The following is a 21,567-nucleotide window of genomic DNA, read 5'->3' on the forward strand; positions in this document are numbered from 1 at the left end:
GCAAACTAAACATGAAAAGGTCAAGCTTTTGTATCTATAAACAGATGTTGGGTGTGTCTGATTCACTGATTGTAAAGTTTAAACGGAAATGGCATGAATCCAGAATATGCAACACCCATAAATAACAGTAAATACAGTGAAATCTCAAGGCCAAAGCCGTTTAATCGGTCGAAAAACATTTAACGTGAAAACATTATTGATTCTTCCTGACATTTTTCTAATCAAAAAGAAACAACATCAGAAATATGTTTAAATAAAGTAAAATTAAAGTTTTAACTTACATCACTGGGGTCTCTCAGACCCAACATAAAAACATTCATTCAAATTCTATCATAATTTACTCACCTTCATGTTGCTGTGTCGAAACGAAACAAAACAAATGATAAATTACAATAAGATTTGACCGAGTTAGAATAGTGGAGCATCAGATGAGAAATGAAAGTCTCAAAAATCCTTGTACACAAAACAACTGCAGCAATATATTTTTTTATCTTTTATTTCAAAGTCATGCCACAAGTTGACAAAATACAAAAGAAAAAAAAAAGTACTTCAAATAAGTATATCAAATAACCACAGTGTAACCCAGGAGAGACTTACACGCAAAATAAAACACATTTTAAACAGAGAAAAGATACAGAAACCCTACAATCAGTAAAGATAATAGTATATATGTCTGTGTCTGTTTGTTTGTTTTTTTAACACAAGATTCAATGGCTAGATATAAAACGGTAAACAAATGAGTATAAAATGCTGATAAAAGATACTTGTTATAAAGGTAATATCAGCTATGTTTCATAGAATGATACCATGCAAGATATTTTGTGTATTTCTGTTTATGTATATATACTGTATATATATATATATGTCGGTTTCAAGTTCAACATCAGCAGAAAAAATACAAGAGTATCACAAGCTCATTCTCTGGACACCTGACCCATGTCAAAAAATGAAAAAGAGCTATAGGATTCACTCTCTCCGCAAGCATTCACTGGTTATTAAGGCTGTACTCTATCAAGATGCCTAGAGAAAGTCTGACATGGCATGACAGTATTTGTGACGGCGTGTGTTAAAGAAAAGAGGTTCACTCAGCCAAAGTACATGCAGCAGTCAAGGCCAGAGAGCCAGTAACATCACAGAGAGCAAGTAAAGGTCAGCAGAAACACTCAAGAACGTCATTCACGTGATCATATGAGTCGAAACAATGCCAGTGCTTTAAAGGATTTGAATTTGCCTCGTGATTACAAGCAGTTAAAATTCTCCACAGACATAATACATGTTGAGATTGTGAATAAATTACGCAAGAGAGTGAAACTAGGCATCCTCTGCAAATGTTGTTTCCTTCATACGTACATTGAATTAGCTGCGCAAACATTGGGTTGCTGTATCAATCCATAGTGTCTATAAATCCTGTTTGTAAACAAACACAAACCCTCATGCAATGTTAGATTACACTTTCACAAGGAAGCAGCATCAAGATCCACTCAACACAACATGGCAAAGGTTCCTCTATTTGATCTGAAGCATGCACCACTATCTGAGTGAACCAAGACCTCCTAAGACCATTTGAACGTTGTCGTTCTGCCATATGGCCAGGGCCAAAGAAAATTCGAATGAATTAAAGAAAACATACAAATAATTGATTGAAATACAAAGAAATCTTTACACAAGGCATTTGAACCTCAACGGTTCTTATTATATGCCATTGGACACATATGTTATTTGGCAAAATAGACAGAAAATAAATAGGAACCGGAAACGCAACTGTACTGGCACACTGGCATCTTTCACATCATTCTCATTAAAATCAAAATCAAAATCTTTTTAATTTAAGCTTCGGATGAAACAAAGTAAAAGAAAAATGAAATTTTTGTTGTCTAAAGAGAACAGGTAAACAGGTAAAGAGAAACTGACTAGATTTAAGGCTATTTATTAGTTTATTTAGTCAGATTAAATGGTATAAAGTGTGTAATTTCTGCACACATAATCTAACTAAACTGCACAAATTCCAGAACATGCCCCTCATGTGCCATTGGTCAGATAAACAGATAGCCCTGCCCCAAACTCACCTCATTGGTTAAGCCAATGTTGCTGGTTGGATTGCTCAAACAAACAGAGCAATATTTTGATAGCGCCACAGAACCACAGGGTTAGACTTCATGGAAACAAACATGAAAAACAATTCACATCTGAGCAAAAATGCTGTCTCCATATCTAAAAGGCAAAAACAAGGTGGCTAACTTAAACCATACATGTCAAAAGTTTGCTGTTTGAACTTGTACTTTCAATCAAACACCTCTCTGCTCAGTACAAACTGCTTTCTATTATCTAAATCAGTCAGTCATATAGGACAAAATGGAGATAAGTAAAATCCTTCCACAGACATGAAATTTTCCTTGCTAAATCCTGTTTAACCGTCTTAATCTGGCCTGTGGAGGCACAAATGATGTAAAAGAATGACTGGGCTATTGTTGGGGATTTCCAATTCAGTCTGGTTGTATAAAAACTGAAATGTAATGGAGCTAAAGAAAAAGCTTTCATCCCTGAATAAGATCATTTTGTCTCTGGTGTGCCACACTGGCTAATCCAGTGGGCTTCAGCGTGATCTTGTCATCTCTTGTTACTCTGATTGGCACTGCATTGTTCAAACCTGGTATTTAACACTGTTGGTGTTTCTCTTCTCTCCTTTTCTTGCTCATCTAGGTTTGAGTATCAATACTGGCTCAACTTTAAAAACATTACAAATTTTATAAACATTAGTCATTTTAACCTAATGTTTGAGATTCTTATGCTACATTTTAGACACAAAATAGTAAAAACTGCAAACAGGCTCATGGTAACTATTGCAATGAAAAAAATGTACACAATGTAACAAAAACTCTTCAAAGGCAATAATAAATGAATTAATTTGAAGTGAAATTGGCGAAGATGAGTTATGAAGGGATAAATCCTCAAATTTTCAACTCAACACTGCAGAAATCACATTCTTAATCAGTGTTTTTGTCTTGTCTAGAATGATTTTAACATCCTTAAAACAAAACCGCACAAGATAATACGTCTTCTTCTCAGAGAATATGTCTTGAATTATGTTTATTTTCTCTTACCACATTGGCAACTGCATTTATTTATTTTAATTCTAACAAAATTCAGTGAAGTTTATGCTTTGCCATTGTGGTTAAAAAAAGTCTGTGGTTAAAAAAGTTTTTCAGTGTCGCTGACATTCAAATCAGAGGATGCTAAAACATACCCAAACATGATATAAAAGACTGACGTGGACTTATTTCTTTTTCCAAAACTCAGTTATATTGACTGAAATCTTGGGATGAAGTATAAACAAGACATTGTAGTGCACAAAGAGTTCTGTAGCAGTCTCTGGTGGAACAGCACAACTAGCCATTGGAAAGGACACAAAGCTGGTGATGAAATTCACCACGTGTCTGTAGTTAAGGTGTAGTTCCTCATTTTCAAGAGAAGTTGAGAGAAAAAAACAAACAAGGATCTTCTCTTAAGTACAGAATGTTCGTTAATGCAATCGTGCAGCAGTTGTTGCGAATCTCAAACAATGGCACATGCTGTTTGGCAGGAGACTGACTAGAAAGTCATTAAGACACAGACAAATCCTTGTTTTACAGTCTCGCGATCCTCAGAGCAAGAGTGAGGTAAACCCAGAGATATTTGTGGGTCCAAAGGCCTGCTCTTCATCCTTTGAGCACCGCTAGCACTGATAGAGTTTTCCCTTTGATTTAAACGTGCATAACCTTTTATTGGTCCTTAGGTTATATTTGAGGGCTAGTGGATCACACACACGCACACACACGCACACACACACACACTCTAACACACAATATCAAATGCAAAACAAAGGTGAAACGCTCATCAAACCCCCCAGCATTTTGTAATGCCCATCCATGTTTTCAGGCAGAAAATGGCACGGCAGATAGTTCGGGTGGGCTTTTGGTACCAGTCCACTGGGAAGAGTAGAACTCGCCTTCATGCTCCGGTAGGCTCTAATCCAGACTCCTGTTGCTAAGCGACTTGACCCGGAGAATCTGAAGAGGTGCCCGCTGCGGTCCACCGGTCACTGAAATCTTTCAGCTAAATGACAGCTGATCAGGTCTTGCTAAAGATCAAGGTCTTTGTAAGCAGGTGGACCTCCACGTCACTGTGCATCTTGAGGGAAGCTGTGTGAACGGGCACGTGTTGACACTGACTGAATATGTGATGACTGAATGCGTGGAGGAGAGAAGGGATGGAAAGAGAGACAAGAAAAAAAAAACTGATTTGAATCATTTCCCCGGGCTGGGCTGCATTCAGTGATCTAGCAGACAAGGCATGGCCGATCATGTGACTAGGACTCCTTAAGGATCTAGTTCTACCTTAGACCACCTCAGCTGCTCATGCAAACACAATGCATAGCCCTTTATTACAAGATCAGATCATGACTGGGTGGTATTAAAAGAATCGTTCACAGAGAATTTACTCACTGTCATGTTATAAACCCATATGCTGTTTTTTTGTGGAACACAAAAACAAACATTTTTAATCTTTACGTACAGTAGCTATTTTCCACACAACATGCTGTTCTTCAAAGTCTTCTGAAGAGAATCGATAGCTTTACTTTAAAAAAATGAATTCATTATTCACCTATAATCTTCCCCTCCAGTGAACCGTTAAATTAAGAACCAATGGAAAACGGATCAATGAATCATGGATCAGTGGTCATTAAGTGAGAACTCAAGAACTGATTTGTGAACCAGATCAAATGGTTCACTGAAATGAACAGGCTCAAAAGATGAATGATTCGTTTATGAATCAGAATGTACAAGGCTGTGTCAAAAATCACTCCCTATACCCTTAAATATGGCACTATTTGAGGGGACAGCCATTTGTAGTGGTGTCCGAAACCATAGTGGACGTTAAAGAGTGCACTCATTCAATCCCACAATGCACCGCAATAACGAGTGTACAACCGATGTACGCTAAATGGCTAGAGAATACCCAGAATGCACTGTGAGAGTCGTGCGTCAAATGAATTTCAGCATCTTGCCAGAAGATGGCGCCCGCAGATCCATCCATTTTCCAAACCGCTGGTCCAATGTGGATACAGCGTAATATCATACAGGTATAAATTCCTTTTTAATGGATTATTAGATTGATTATTAAAGGTTTATACATATTCCATGACAGAGTTGAAGATAGATCTTTTCATCTTACTACTAAAGCTGCCGATTTCAGAAGGGGGCGATTTCGGACACAGCCCAAGTTCAACTCACTGATTCAATTTCACAGGTGTTCTCAAGTTAACAGATCACTGGAGCAGAAGATTATCACTGAATAATGACTTCAGTTTCAGTCTGTTCCTCACATAAAGCTATCATATGGCTTCAAAAGACTCAAAAGGAATCTACTGTATGGATTACTGTGGTCACTACCAACTGTGAAGATTATACAAAACTATCCTTTGATCTATAGAAAACATAACAGCAAACGGGTTTGGGACAACATGAAAGTGAATAATGACAGAGCTTTCAGGTTTTTGGGGGGGTGGGTGAACTAACTCTTTACTGTAAAAAAAGAGGAGTGCTAAAGGCATTGAGGGTGAATGAAGAAACCAAGCTGAAAGTGTGAAGTGGCGGGATGCATGAGGCTCAGGCTGCATTTAGTTTGTGATCAGATGTTGGTTAAAGTGGTGCAGGTGATCACGCGCACAGTCAGCGTGCCTGGAAGGTTGTTGTCTTGGCGACTACCCTTGTCTTTAAGGTAGACCGTGTGCTGCTCTTGTCGGTCATTAGGGTCAGTAAAGAGGGTCACCTGACCCAGGAAGGTGTCAACAATCACATTCTTATTGTAGATCTGAGTTCGTCAAGGAGCAGTCAGAGGGGTTAAGCAGGAGAAACAGAGAAGAAAAGCAGAAATAAGGCAAGGGGAACAGATCAGGTGATCTGTAGCAGTTGGTGAAAATGACTGAAGGAGGAAGAGAAGTAATTACATACTTCCAACTCACCTCGATGTGAATGCCTTCCTTTGGCTTTCTGCGGTAGAATATTCCCTTAATATCAAAACTAGGGCAGCGTGTGTCTTTGTGCACGGGGGAGCGAACTTTCTCCCCCTCACAGGTGATGATCACATATGGGTCAGAGGCTAAAAAAAATAACAAAAAAAATGTGTAAGCAACACACTTCATATGACAGGATTCAGTACATACAGTTGCTGCCTCTACCACTGACACGCTGCAAATTATGTTCTTAATCAGTATTTTTTTTAATACTGTTTTAATTAATACTAATTTTAATATTTTAAAGTAACTGTTTTCTATTTTAATATATTATAGAATATAATATGTTCCTGTGATACATTTTCAGCATCATTACTCCAGTCTTCAGTGTCACATGATCCTTCAGAAATCATTCTAATGGGCTGATTTGCTGCTCAAGAAACATTTCTTATTATTATCAATGTTGAAAACAGTTGCTGCTGCTTAAAATTTTTGTGGAAATTGTGATTTAAAAAAAAAAAAATTTTAATCTTTGATGAATAGAAAGTTCCAAAGAACAGCATTTATTTGAAATAGAAATCTTTTGTAACATTATTAAAAAATCTCAGTGACCCCAAACTTTTGAACGTTAGAGTATATTTATATTGCAAGTCTAGAATAAATGTATCTTTGTTTTTTGGATGTTTGAGACAAAAATAATGATTAAGAAAATTATTTTTTCAATGCACCATAAAAGAAACAAATACAATGCCATGCATTGAATACAGACAAGTCAGAGATTGAAAAATAAATTTAAAAAGCACTAAGTCTGAACCTGAGTTCAGTTCCACCCAGTTCTCCCAGCAGGTCTTTCTTTAACATTACGGTATGTTTACATCATCACGGTGAATTCCACCTGTTTACGAGTGTAGCTAAGAAACAACTCAGGAAGAGAAAACACCAGTTTTCTCTTAGCAACCAAACACACTGTACTCTGATGTCAAACCAAAGCTTCATTCATTAATTTACGACAAATTTCACACAAAACTTCAGTCACCAACTCCTAAAACACCAAGCCTTCATTGACTCACTGTAATAACTTTGCAATTGTTGTGGAATTCATCTTGTTTTTTTAGGAATATCTTTTGTGATTTGTACACTTTATCATTATACACTTTGGTAAAAAAAAAAAAATCACTAAGAACATAAATGTAAATGCAGAACCAGAGTGCTGAGGTGAGAGAAACACTGAAGCAAAAGACAAAGGCACAGACTGACACTAGAGAATTTAAGATTCTAGAGCACAAAGTTAAAAATGAGTCTTCATTTTGCATGACAAATGTGTCACTTTCACTATTCTGTGTTAGAACTAAAGTAAATGAGATACAGTGTGGCAGATTTAGACACAGAATTGGAATTAAGGTTGTAACATGCTCACATTTCTATAAGGGGAAGGAGATGCTAGTGGCTGCTAATATCAGTACCTCCTGTGTAGAAGTCAGAGCGTGTCTTGTGGGAGATCAAGCGGTGCAGCTCTGTGTGCGGTCAAAAGAGATTTCTATGTGTAAAAGCTCCAGACTTATTAAGCAGCACAAAAATCTGAATCTGTAATAGGTTACAGGAATAATTCATCATTTACAGTCTGTACTCAATGATGACAGAAAACATTTTTGGGTGAACTATCCTTTAAAATTGTACATGACTGCAGTTTATAGAGCACTGGTTTCAGGGTCTATGGGGAGAAATCAACTATGCAAATTATTATTAGTATTATCACATTCAAATGCAAGGGCATCAATGGAATCCAGAAGCAAGACCTTTTATTAAGAAGAGAAATCATAAATGCAACTTTTATCAAGGTAGATTAATAGTGTTGATCTTCAGCTATTGATTTTATGTGCCTCTAAACACACACTTATGAGGGGCTTTTGCACCGGAGGAACGTTTTCATAGTTCCTGTGTCTATTGGCAGAGGTATCCACTTTTTGGCGTGTTCGCAACACAGGAATTGGAAACGAAGTTTAGTTTTAGGAATGCCTTTTGGAGAGACTAACTGAGCTTTTTTGCCTTACAAAACACAGGCACCCACCAAGGACACTAAAGACCGCAGCCGCTACCATCAGTCGCACTGCTCTTACTGGCCTACGTCTGTTACATTCACCCCCCTAAACCTCACTCCCATACGGGTCACGGCACCAAATGTAACCGGCCATACTTGACCCGCTCCAAGCGGGATTCAAATTGGTGTCTCCAGTGTGAGAGGATGACGCTAACAAAGACGCTAAAGACCACAGCCGCTAGTGTCAGTCGCTAGCGTGCCTCTTGAAGCCAGGGGAGTGACGTTTACACGCACAGCTCTTCCTGGCCTACATCCATTACACTCACCCCCCTAAACCTCACTCCCACCTGGGTCACGGCACCAAATGTAACCGGCCCTACTCGACCCGCTCCATTCGAACTGGGGTCTGCTGCGTGGGAGGCACGCACTAACAAGGACGCTAAAGATCACAGCCACTAGTGTCAGTCGCTGGTGAACCTACGTCTGTTACACTTACTCCACAAACTAACTCCACGAACATGGAAAACAATGACAGGTAGTAGTGCTCTTTTCTCAGCCTCAATGATAAGTAGCACTGCAAGTTGTAGGACATTTCATCTCTTAGCCCTCCTTTTTGCTTTTTCAATTGCATAACCTAAACATCTACATTCCATCTCCATTATCGCGAAACCCATGACACACAACAATAACACAGCTCCGATCACGGCATCCTCAAATCCTCCAGTCATTTACATCACTTCAGAGTTCCTACTGGCGGTGCAAATGTAACCAGGAAAATGGCCCTAGGAGAAAATTTAGTTCTCGGGGGACCGCCCTGGTGGCTAGCTATAATAATTGAGTTCCTATAACTACCCGGTGCGAAAGCCCGTATATATATATTTGTTACTTATATAGAAATAGTAGGCATACCTCCATTGGCATCTTGGCCCTGCAAGCCGTCGGCACTTAACACATGCACCTGGGTGACCAGCTGAGGGTAGCCGCAAATCCCAGTCCAGCATGTCTGAGGAGGCTCGTCCAGTGTTAATTCTCTGAGGAAACACAAGCAGGAATGATATGAGCATTTCTGGCTAGGAACCAGTGTTGTTATTAGGGATGCTGCCGAAATTTCGGCAACCAAAAACTTTAGTCCGAAAAAAAACAACAACTATTTTTAGTTTCGGGCCGAAATGGTTTTGTAGACCAGATGTTTAATTAGCGCTTCTCCGATGGCACATTTTGACTGTGTTCAGTGTCTATTTCGCACACACCACGTGGATAAGCTACAACAGTTAAACACGTCAGCTGTGTGGACACTAGCTGGATTGACAATATTCATTTCTTGATTTTAATCGGTAATGATATGGTTTCTTAAATTAAATATGTTATTTTCTGTTGAAGTATACACAAAACTTCACTCAACATTAGCAGGCCTCCTGCCATCCAATAAACACAATAAGGATAAACATGGGTGAACACCAGAAGCTATGCTGAAAGATACATTACAAATTACTGAAATTAATCCTGTCTCATGTAATCGCTCAATCAGTTTTTCAACTAGGGAAAGACGTCAAAACAGCTTGTAGGTTATAAAATGTCACTTTATGTTACATTTACAGTTGATTTAGTTACATCAAGCAAGCTATTCAATGTCCATAAACTCATTAGTTAGCTAGAAAAAATAACCCTAGAGGAGAGCATTTTGCTAAATATATGCACTGAATTACATATCCATTATATTTTATTAAACTCAGTTTTATTTGAGGGTTGATTATTAAATAAATTTGATTATTGAATTAACTTCATTTTCATTTTCCAAAAATTGTAATTAATCAAAAAGTCTAATATTAATACAATTATACCAAAAAAGTAAAATAAAAAAGTCACTTTGCATCCTGAATTTTTCCGTTTCGGCCCAGAATTTTAATTTCGGTTTATCACTAACTATAATAGAATATAAATAATAGTAAAATAACACTGCCAGGTACATGTCCACTATGTATTACATATTTCAACTGAAGCTGTACATGAAAAAAAAAAAAAAGAATATGGCAAAGGGTTAAATAGGACAATGCAGTGCAGGTTGACTTTCTCAGAAAACTAATTTACTTGCAGTCTGAAGGCACATCAGTGAAGACTCTGAGCAGGAACTCTCCTTGTTGACCAGGGTCAAAGGTTGTGGGGATGATGACGTAACGCCCCTCCTTCAGCTCTTTCCTCAGAAAGACGCAGCGAGAGTTGATGTAGATCGACCCAGCGACCTTCTGCTGAGCTGTGTGCATTCTGTATTTTCTGTTCAACTCCACCTAGTGGTTGGAAAGAGGCTTAATGAAGACAGAAATATTACATGGACTGATAAAATACCATTTTTATTCATTTTTTCATTCTTATAGCATTAGCTTTAGTCTCTTATACAATATGACAGGCAGATGTGAAGGCTTGTAATGTGCTGCAATGTGAAATAAAGATATTTATGTGTGCATGTAATTCTGTACCCTATGGATGTCAAATCCAATGGCCAGGTTTTCGCCTTTGCCCTCCTTGGGAGTTGCTCTGCGTTCCTTTTGCTGCAGGCAGATCAGCACCTCATCTTCCACTTTTCTCACATCAAAAACATACTGTGGGCAGAAACATGCGATATCTCACTCCAATGAAACCCGCAAGCTTTAAATGCCTCCAGGACAAGAACAACATTTTACAAGGCACATTCCCACAGGCACACTGACCTGTGGGTTTTGCAGAAAAGTGGCTTTATGGTTAATGCAGCCTCCGGAGCGGTTGCGGAGCGGGTCGTCTCGGTGGATCCAGGAGCCCCTCATCACCTCCTCCTCCCAGGTCTTATGAATGCTCAAGTAAGATGTGTTTATCAGTCGACACAGGATCAGGTCAGTGAAGTAGTGACAGAAATCCTCAAAGTTCATCCTGGTGATGCAGTTTATAGCCAGCAAGGGAAGTGAAGTTTATGATAACTGGAGAATTTAGGTGTTTATCAGATGCAGTGGGGTACAATAGTCATAAACCTGGGATTCTTGAGATTTCTCTAATAAAATCAGATTTTAAAGCAAAAGGGCAATAGATTTAATATAATAGATCTAGATTAATAAATGCTGTAAAAAATTGTTCATTGTTAGTACATGATACCTAATGGAGTAACAAATGTTAATGAGTTTAACCATATTGTAAAATGTTAAATAATATAAAATAATATAATACATATAATATAATATAATATAATATAATATAATATAATATAATATAATAAACACTCAACAATAATATATTTATAAATAAATTAACATTGATGTAGATTAATAAATGCTGTAAAAAATTGTTCATTGTTAGTACATGATACCTAATGGAGTAAAAAATGTTAATGAGTTTAACCATATTGTAAAATGTTAAATAATATAATATAATATAATATAATATAATAAACACTCAACAATAGTATATTTATAAATTAACATTGATCTAGATGAATAAATTCTGTAAAAAATTTGCTCATTGTTAGTACATGATACCTAATGGGGTAATGAATGTTAATGAATTTAAACTTATTGTAAAATGTTAAATAATATAATATAATAATAAACACTCAACAATAGTATATTTATAAATAAATTAACATTGATCTAGATTAATGCTGTAAAAAAATTGTTCATTGTTAGTACATGATACCTAATGAAGTAATGAATGTTAATGAGTTTAACCTTATTGTAAAGTGTTAAATATAATATAATAATATAATATATTTTGATAACTATTTTATTATAATAAACAATGGTCTCTCAACTTTTGGAACCCATCTGATCAGAGACAGTGATCTAGACTGATCTAGAAGGTAAGATCAGAGCAAGCCTCACCAAAACTCTCCATCATCCTGAACAGTGACGCCCAGTTTCTCTCTCTCACTCTTGCTCACTTTCTTCCACTCCTCTGAGCTACAAAACAGACCAGTGATTACTCGGCGTATACCAGACTGTGAGAAATAAACATACACACACGACAGCACTATATACACTGACGACAGCCTGTGTCCATAACCATCAACTAAGATTTTCTAGGATGCTGTGAAAAAAATAGAGCACTTCACCAAGTATGGTATTTCTAATCAAGCCCTGAATAAATAATTCATCAAGCAGAAATATTAAGAAAGATTACTTTCACCTCAATAAGATTCTTCTGGCTAGCCAGTAAATAATTCAGAGGCCAATATAAGCCTGCCTGTTGTAGCACTTCAACAAAGAGTGATGAGAATGATTGTCAAGATTTTCCTCTCTTCAATTACACAGCCCTATTTTAATAATATGCTCTTCACTGCAGTGGTGGATATTCAGGGTAGGTGTCATCAAACAAGCGACAAAACAGTTATTTAAATGAAAGGAGGTGGATGCCTAAACACCCTCAGACCTCTGTGTTTCAATCACAGCCGCTTGCTATTTTATACAGTACCAGCCTGCCTTGCTTGATTTCTCAATTTCACACCAGCCAGCGATAAGAATAGACTCTTCGGCTATGTGTTATTTATAATAAAACCATCTCAGGAGGAGGGAGAGAAATGGTTTTCTCTAGTCTCTGAGGATGTATAGCACAACACTGCAAAAAGAGTAGAAAAGGCAAAAAAGACAAATCATTTCTGTATATGCTTGCACTGTTTTTGTAGCGATTATTTAGAATTGACTGTTGGGAAGATGTGTAAGAAGTGTCTGATTACAACGTCACATCGTAAAACAAGCGCTCTGAAACATTGAGCTTTGGCACTCATGTGGGAAATTTGGGTTTGAGTCTGGCTTGCAACTTATCTCCCTTATCTCTCAACATTTCCTGTCATAAAAATGGCGAAAAAGAAAAAAAGCCATTGTTGATTATTGTTGACACCATACGCCAATGAGTCCCAAACTTTATGTCAGCCTTGACCAACAATATTTACTTGAAATACCCTCTGAGATTTTATGTTAATATTTCAATAATTTTACAATACATTTGCATGTTCTCGGTTCTCTGATGTTGGTTAATCGTCCCATGAAACACAGGTAAACAAATAAAAAAAATATTTTACATTTTTTTATTAATTAAAATTAATTAATCAATCAATTATTAGCTTTTCATAAACTCACAAACCCCCAAGAGTTTCATGAAGCACAGTTTGGGAAACCTGCTATACGATATGGTCTAGATGCTATACAACCTCCAATCCAGGTGGGGGCAGTCTCACCTGTCACTCCAGGGTCCACTCCACTCCTTCTCGCCCCACGGGTTCCTCATGCGGATCATTTGTAGCTTTTCTGACTTGAAATACGCCAGAAGGCCATGTCCCAGTCGAACCTTGCGAACGTCGGTCACCGCATATGCGTGTCCTTTCACTAACCCACATTCCAGTCTGGCTTCCATGTCCTCTATTGTGGTTGCCTGAAACACCAAAGGTCAAATTTCAGTTAGTTTGCTGAACACTTGACATTATAAAGTCTATCTTAAAGCATAATCATCGTTACCCATGATTAAAATGCAAGCACAATCACTGTCTGTGAATTATCGATTATAAAAACATGGGCCGTTATTTCATGGTACAGGGAAATATAGTGATGTTAATCAAAAAAAAAAAAGAAAAAAAAAAAGCCCTGAATATAAAGTGAATCTTGATAAAGTTGCTTCTGTAATGAACACCAGACAATCTGCTTAAATTACAACCCTGTCTGGTACATCAGATAATGCTGTTTAAATTGATTCCTAAATGATGCCTAACACACAATGGAGTTCTCTTTCCTCATTTTCTTTGATATTTTATAAAAAAAAAAAAAAAAAAACAGACCATTGGTAAGCAAGTCACACACAATCAGAGATTGCTTTGACTTTGAGAAAGTATACTTTTATGAAAGAAAATACATGAGAGCAGAAAAAATGATGGATGGCTGGATGGATTAATAGATGGATGAGTGGCTGAATACAAATCTTGACAAACGTTGAGACACATGAGACAATAACATGTACAAAATGTGCTCTGGGCTTCCACAATGTATTAACATGGGCATAAATATAATAATAAGTTTGAATTAAAATGTACTAAAAAAAATGAATAAAAATATTTTTTATAAATAAAATAAAATAAAATAAAATAAAATAAAATGTAAATATAGTCAGACTTGTGCAGATTATATTGCAAGTTTGTATCTCTCACCCTGATAGAGCAGCTGATAAGGCCATCTCGATTATGGACCTTAAGCACTCTTTCAAAGAGCTGGTTTCTGCCGGTTTCATCCTGAGCAAACTGGCCCTCCAGAAGGTCCATAGGTTCCGACACACCACCAGTGAAGTCCACCAGGGCATCGGCCGTGTTCCCACCATCCAAGGCTTCATAGCAACCATAAACTCTTGATTGGTATAGAGAAAGAATTTAGCATCACTGTCATCACACTTTAATGTTAATCTCTGTATATATTTTTTCTTAATTTGTCAGCTGCCTGAACTGCTTACTTGGCATAGGCTTTTTCCACAAGGGCACTCCAGAACTCGTTGCTATCATTTGAATGGCAGTACACCAGCTGGTTGTCCACTGTGGGGAGACGGTCATCGATCACCACATCCACCCAATCCCCAAACCGCCAGAAACGGAAGTGGAATATTCCTGCATAAGAGTCTTCCTTCTCTGGATCCCATTCCTGCTCCTTCCAGTCTGGAATAACCTTGAAACACACAGAAGTGACATGCAGAGCTTACTAGAAGTGGTGCCAAATCACAGACCTATTTAGTGTAGTTATTATTATTTATAAACTATTATAGTATTTATTAATATTTTAAATTTGCTTTTATTTTAATACTTACAGTTTTAATTTAAATTTGAGTTTAAGTCTTAGTAAATGTGTTATGTGCTTTTGTCATTTCTATCATTTTTTTCTTAATGTTTATATATATATATATATATATATATATATATATATATATATTATTTTTTTTATATTTTTTTTCCAGTTTAGTTTAAGTGTGCTTTTTCATTTTTTATTTAACTACTGTGAATGTTAGTTTTTGTTGACCAAAATATGTTTGCAGACTTAATTTTAGTCAGAGGAATATGGACTAAAATTAATTAAATATGACATGAAAAAATATTGACTAATTTTAAATTATATTTTCATCAAAAGAAAAAATATGACAACAACACCAAAAAACTGTATAAAAATGAACACTAAACCAGATGAATTTCCAATATTGTTCAGTGTAATATTTAATGGATCATTGCTTATCACTTTAAACTGTTCATAAATGCAGGTAGATGCAGGTTTTCCTCAATGGTAAAGTCTATTGTGGGTAGGACACCAGGGTGATTTGGAGGCTGTATAGCAGAACTGCATCTCTTTCATCCTGAGCGAGTCCTCTGGGACAGGACAGAGATTAGATTTCAAGTACATCTCTGTGGTAATTGTTCCAAGAGGAGCAGGTCCATTATCTGGACACTGTGATACTGACTGCAGCGCACAGTTCTGTTAACCTCTAACAGAATCAGCTCCTGTTCCAGGTAAACTTTATGGACAGGTGAATGTGAAACAAACACACATGTAGCAAACACAGATGTCTCAAATTCCCTCTTGAACCCGGCATTGCTGTTGCCGAGAGCAACAAACATCTAAACAAAAACTCCCAGTGTGAAATAAGTTGGTTTCAGAGCGCAAAGGCTCATTGTGGCACTTATACGGCAGGAGACATCAGCAGAGAGCCGAGGAGGTCACGCGGTGGATAACAAGCCTAAGGAGAAGAAATTTGAAGTCAGGTTTCAAAACATCTTCACTAGGAACATGTCTCTTGAGTTGATGTTCAACCCTGACACACAGCTGACAGAGATCATGCGTCTGCGCGTACAGTCCCTGCAGCAGCGGGGCCAGAAACGCCAGGACGGAGAGCGTCTACTGAGGCTCAGTGAGCACGTCTACCGCCTGGACTTCTCCGAACAGGACCTGCATTTCACCCGCTGGAACATCCGCATGTCCACCCCTGGCCGCCTCAACATCATTGCCACCTCCCAGCTCTGGACGCCCGACCTCACCTATCTCATGACCCGCCAGCTCCTCGAACCGACAGGGCACTTCTGGAAAAGTGCAGACGACGATGTCATCCAATGCTACGAGGCTGATGCCCAGGAGTTCGGCGAGAGGATAGCCGAGCTGGCCAAAGTCCGTAAGGTGATGTATTTCCTGTTCGCTTTTGAAGACGGCTTGAATCCGGAGAGCATCGACTGCTCCATTGAATTCCAGATCTCCAAGTGAGAGAACCTGAAGGGTACGACAGCTTTATCGGTCTGCTTAACCTAGACCTAGTGCTTTAAGTAGTTAGACCATAAAATTCTGTTCCTAAAGACCTATAAAGTTAAGACAAAGTCATGAACATTTTATGAAATTTGATGAGCTGTATCTGTGTGATTGATTGTTCATGTTTAGCTGTTTTTGTGACTGTGATGAGACTGTAATGGAGTTAACCCACTATAAATCACCATAATAATTCACGAAAATCTAAATTATTCATGAATAAAAGCAAAACTTGTGCTTTTAGTAGTCGTAGTCATTAATCCATTGAATAATTTATGCAAATAACTTTCCTGGGTTATGATGGTAGTGTCCTTGAGCAGTGGTTCTCAATCTTTTTGACTCCAAGGCGCCCCAATATCCGCAACAATATTCGAAAGCCACACGACTCTTCCAGTTGTTTATGATTTTCTGGATAAGGATTAACTTAAGGATAAGAATAAAAAAAAAAAAAAGTAATAATAATAATTATATATATATATATATATATATATATATATATATATATATATATATATATATATATATATATATATATATATATATAAAGTATATTTATAAAATATATACAAATGTATAAGATTTTATTAATTTACAAGACTTAAAAGAAAAGTTGAGGGTGTGAATTAAATTTGAGTTGTTTTGATTTATTTTGAATGCTTGTTTTGTTTTGTTTTAAATTATTTTTAGTTATCTTGTGGCCGCCTTGGAAGTTTGCTGAGGACCCCTGGTTGCGAGCCACTGCCCTTGAGGATGTATCAGTGCTGAGTGCATGTGATAGGGTGGGATAAAAGGTTGCAGCAAAGACACAGGGCATAGATAGTATCACACACATACACTCTCATTTATCAATGCCCGACCCTGTCAGGAAAACAAATGGCAGGACGGGGGAGAGGAGTCACATGGGAAAGCCCCATAAGTCACCTCCTTCATGGTGATGTGTGTTTCTAGGGGAGAGAAAATGTTTCCCCAGGCAGGAGAAAACACCTCACACCCTGAGGCGGATGCAGGGAGACTGAAACTTAACATTTAGGACTAATTAACAGCTCAGAAAACAATAGCACTCTTTACCTGTCAACCACCACCAAAGCTACAAACAGAAACTGAGATACATTTACAGTAGTACCGGCTGGGACTACAAGGTTTGAGTGTGTGTGTGTGTGTGTGTGTGTGTGTGTGTACATTCATGAAGCCACAGGTGAGCATATCTCCCCTGTTTAACCATCATCAGGTAATGGTTTCTAATAGAGCATACAGCTCCTATGGCAGCCTACAACTTACAGCTGCTAATAGAGCTCATACATAGAGACTGTTTTACTTACAGCTTAACACACTCAATATATAAGATAACATATAGATATTTTGACAGACAAGGCTTGACATCAACACCTGCCAAATGCCGGTGTATTTTAGCAGTGGTGAGTAACGCAGTCATTCCTACTAGCCACATTGGCGGGTTTAATTTGATATATAATATATACATTTTTCAATTGTAGTCTTTTAAAAAGGCATCTGAAATAATAAACTAAGTGCAATGTAGAGTTGTCAGAAATATTGATTTTTCTATACATCTCGATACTGAAATATCTGAAACGCTTCCGACACGCATTTTCCGCAGAATAGATACACAATACCAGCTGCGCTTTCTCGCTCTCTCATGATCTCTCTGACAGCGAGTTGACACATAAACCCGCCTCTCCTCACTTACTCGTTTCATTTGCTCCGGATGAATATTGTTGGTGTTACAGGGCTTGAATTTCGGAGTGGGATTGCATGTTTCGCGCATAATTTTACTCACACCCAAAGTGTGAGCACATAAAGCCACCTCTCAGTACTAAATTGAGTTATTTGTCCCTGCTTATTACGCTTAAACAGTTAAATACACACAGAATAATACACAGAAACCGGTCTTGGCGAGTATTCACATAAACACAGTTATGTTTTAAGTGAACGTAAGCAGTTGAGAAAGAAAACGCATGTGTGACAGTATAATGAATTAGTGAGTGTGTTTACATTCACGTCCTTAAGCCGATTATGCTTAATAAACAGAAAACGCACGTGGTCATGTGAATGCGGTAACCCGTTTTTTTTATCGGAGTAAGGTCATAAACGGCTTAAGCATAAACCTCTTACTTTGATTTTGAGATTATAAATCTCTAAATATCACTATTGCATTTTATTCAAAATCCATAAATTATTATTCAAAATATATTTGTAGATTGACTGACATATGATAATACATTTTGGTTGCCAAGCAAAATAATAATAAAATGATCAAATAACATTACATTACTGTCACGGTCACTACATTTCCCATCATCCTCCCTGGCCCTCACCTGCATGCTCTTCCTCTATTCATTGTTCAGTTTCTTGCCACTCCTTCATTAGTTCAATGAAGTTCAGCTGTATCTTGATGGTTTCTATGGTTACTGTCATTGAGATAATTTGCCCCAGCTGTGTCTTGTTTCCCTGATCTGTTCTCTGTGTATTTAAGCCCTCTGTTTCTCCCTGTTCCTTGTCTTGTATCATTTACTTTAAGTTGATGTGTGGTTATGTTTCCTAGTTGAATTTTTGAATTAAAGTCTTCTATCGAATCTCCTTCGTCGTGCGCCTTATCTCAACCACCTCAGCTGTAACAATTACATATTATTTTTTAATAACTATTATTTCAATAATGAAATTTATGATTCAATAAGATATTATAATAAAGTTATATTATCATATAATCTAACATTTTGATATTATTATTTAAATGGCCTCCATATTCAAGGATGCTCTCCTTATTTTGCAAATTTATCAATCCTGAGTATTTCCACACAATCTTCCCATAGTTGCACTTACATACTGAAAATCAATGGACCTTAAGACAGACTCTATTTTAAATGCTGTTCCTTCATCTAGCTCTGATTCAAGAAATCCCATATATATATTATCTAGAATCCCAAATATTTTGGTCTCTCTGGATTTTTTTCCGTCTGTGCAGGAGCAACGTCGCAGCTTAGAGGGAACATTACATACAGGATATACACACTCCACAAACTTACTTTCTGCCACAGAGACTCTCGGGAAGCCAAGCTGGTGCAGGCTGCCACAAACCAGCAGTTTCCCAGCTGCCCTTGGTGCAGATCATGGGCACTGATCCCATCCACGAACAAGTGAGGATCATCACACAGCTCCTGATGGAGAAAGAGAGAGAGAGAGAGAAAGTGTGAAATGGTGAGAAGAAGAAGAAAAAAAAATAGTGTGAATATAGCAAACATGCACCCAGGGTAAAAAATATATATTTTAAGAAAGACTGCAAAGACCATGGGCAAGATTTACTTAACAGGGCAAATTTGCGTAAGAGCGCAAAACCAAAAAAGCTGGGATGGGATGGGAGTGGAAAGTTCTGCGCATGATCTACTGGCAAATGAAAGAACACAGACACAGCCGGATCATTTCCATAATGAACGCAATCTACCAAGAGCAGCGCAAATTAGCTTTTGGTTCAAGACATGCTTTTTTTTGGTCGTTAAATAACGGTGCAAATATATGGAGCTTATAATATGACAAAATGATTTGAATTTGAATTGTGTAAATTTGAATTATTTGCAAGTGTAATCTAACAAAATTGAATTTAAGGTGGTAGTTTAAATAGTTCTGAATTTGATTTTTTTTTAAATGAATATTGGACATTTGAAATTTAACAAATTGAAATGTTTTTAGGGCTGAATTTTATAGACATGTATTTTCAAACAGCTAGTTTTTTTGTTCTGAATTCGTATACTGCAAATATTCAGTTTAAAAAAATACAGATTCAAGTTTTCAAGATGAAGAAATTCGGAACTTCAAATTCAGTTTTCTATAATTCAATCTCAAAAATTCAAGTTCAAAAATTCAGATCTTACAGAAAGTAGGTCACAGGTCATCCACAGGGAAGAGTAAAGGATCTCAGATAAGTCGAACAGAGCATTTTGGCTGCACTGCAGTAGTTTTCTGCCGCAAACGCGGTGGTGGTTCAAGAGAATCCGTGTATCTTTCGTTCAGTCGTTTTTTTATTTAATATTAAGAGTAGAAAAATGAGAAAACAGCTTGAGTATTAGATTTCTAATATTCTAGTAATAATAGTCCGCTGCAGCAGTTGCACGGAGCTTACAAAACGCGTGTATTGCAACTATAGGCTACATTTAATTTTCTCATCAAACAACTAGACTAACGAATGGCTCGGTACAACAGAAGAGCCTAGAAAGGGCTTTTTCTCTGTGTAGACCAGCAGTTGGTCTGAATTTGCTATAACCTATAGCCTATTTTCTGGACTGTAGTATAGGCTAAGTCACGTTTTATCATGAAACACGCTGTGATTTATTCCAAAGTGACTCAGGCATATATAATGCATTTAACGTTAAATAATCTAAATGTTGACTTTCAAAAGTAGGCGCGCCAAGAAGGCTATTCTCTGTATTTTGGTTCATTTTTGGTGAGCGCCAGAAAGATCTAAAGAGACCGAGACGCGCTAAAGCAGCGCATCATGTTGTTTTATTTATTTTTCAATGGCATGATATTTTGTAGTCATTTTAAATGTACACAAATAAAAATATACATTTTACTGTTTCGGATGATGTCATATTATCTGTATGACTATAAATAACAGAGTATTAAGTTATTTCCCAGCAGTGGAACAAATCCAAGTGATGGCGCTCGCGCATCGCGCTCTCACACAACATAGTAGGCTATCAGTTCTGGCGTTGCTTCATATCGCAGACTGTTCATTATCAAAATGAAACACAGTCAACCAAACATATAAAAAGTTATTCTGCCTAATTTAATTGGTCTGTTGTACAATATAAAGGGCAAGCTGTGCCGCACACAGTCCTACTTATTCCAAACATTTCCCTTGCTGTGAAGACGCTGATTTAGCCTATACGTGTATTTTGGGACTCGACTGAAGTATGAAGCCTTCTTTATATTAATAGTTAGCATCCACATGTTACATTGCAAATATGAAAACTTTTGACTGAATGAGAGATGCGCGACCGTTTCGATTTAAATAAATTTGTTTAGGCTTGGCGTTTAAAATAGGCTAAATGTTGTTTGTAATAAAGGGCACAATATAGGCTATTTTTATAGTCTATGTAGCCTATATTATTTTATTATACATGGCTACTTATTTTTCATTCTTGTTGTTTTCTGCATTCATTTGTCATACAGTAAGGGAAAGTAAAATAGGCAACACATAGCCTACACGTTAATAGTGTTTATCATGTAAATGTTGTATTTTAAAAATGACT

The 21,567-nt window shown here is 37.2% G+C and overlaps 2 protein-coding genes across 3 annotated transcripts in view; one reads left to right on the forward strand and one right to left on the reverse strand.

Moving 5' to 3' along the window:
- Positions 1–486: 486 nt before the first annotated feature.
- The window catches only part of capn5b (calpain 5b), a 34,766-nt gene continuing 13,685 nt past the window's right edge, over positions 487–21,567 (reverse strand). The window contains exons 3-14 of one of the 2 annotated variants that reach the window (XM_084136568.1): positions 19,345–19,476; positions 14,481–14,689; positions 14,185–14,377; positions 13,225–13,418; positions 11,873–11,950; positions 10,736–10,931; positions 10,505–10,627; positions 10,119–10,315; positions 8,940–9,061; positions 7,456–7,506; positions 6,002–6,138; positions 487–5,850 (exon numbers count right to left, since the gene is read on the reverse strand). In XM_084136568.1, the coding sequence (XP_083992694.1) occupies positions 5,668–5,850; positions 6,002–6,138; positions 7,456–7,506; positions 8,940–9,061; positions 10,119–10,315; positions 10,505–10,627; positions 10,736–10,931; positions 11,873–11,950; positions 13,225–13,418; positions 14,185–14,377; positions 14,481–14,689; positions 19,345–19,476 (1,815 nt within the window). In that variant the 3' untranslated portion in view covers positions 487–5,667. The remainder of the gene's footprint in view (positions 5,851–6,001; positions 6,139–7,455; positions 7,507–8,939; positions 9,062–10,118; positions 10,316–10,504; positions 10,628–10,735; positions 10,932–11,872; positions 11,951–13,224; positions 13,419–14,184; positions 14,378–14,480; positions 14,690–19,344; positions 19,477–21,567) is intronic. The other variant, XM_084136569.1, reaches the window with a different exon arrangement.
- ompb (olfactory marker protein b) lies at positions 15,552–16,482 on the forward strand. Its single transcript, XM_084136785.1, has one exon. The coding sequence runs from the start codon at positions 15,797–15,799 to the stop codon at positions 16,262–16,264; it is 468 nt and encodes a 155-aa protein (XP_083992911.1). The 5' UTR covers positions 15,552–15,796; the 3' UTR covers positions 16,265–16,482.

The sequence above is a fragment of the Abramis brama genome, assembly GCF_963993115.1.
Source record: "Abramis brama genome assembly, chromosome: 15".
NCBI classification, from domain to species: domain Eukaryota; kingdom Metazoa; phylum Chordata; class Actinopteri; order Cypriniformes; family Leuciscidae; genus Abramis; species Abramis brama.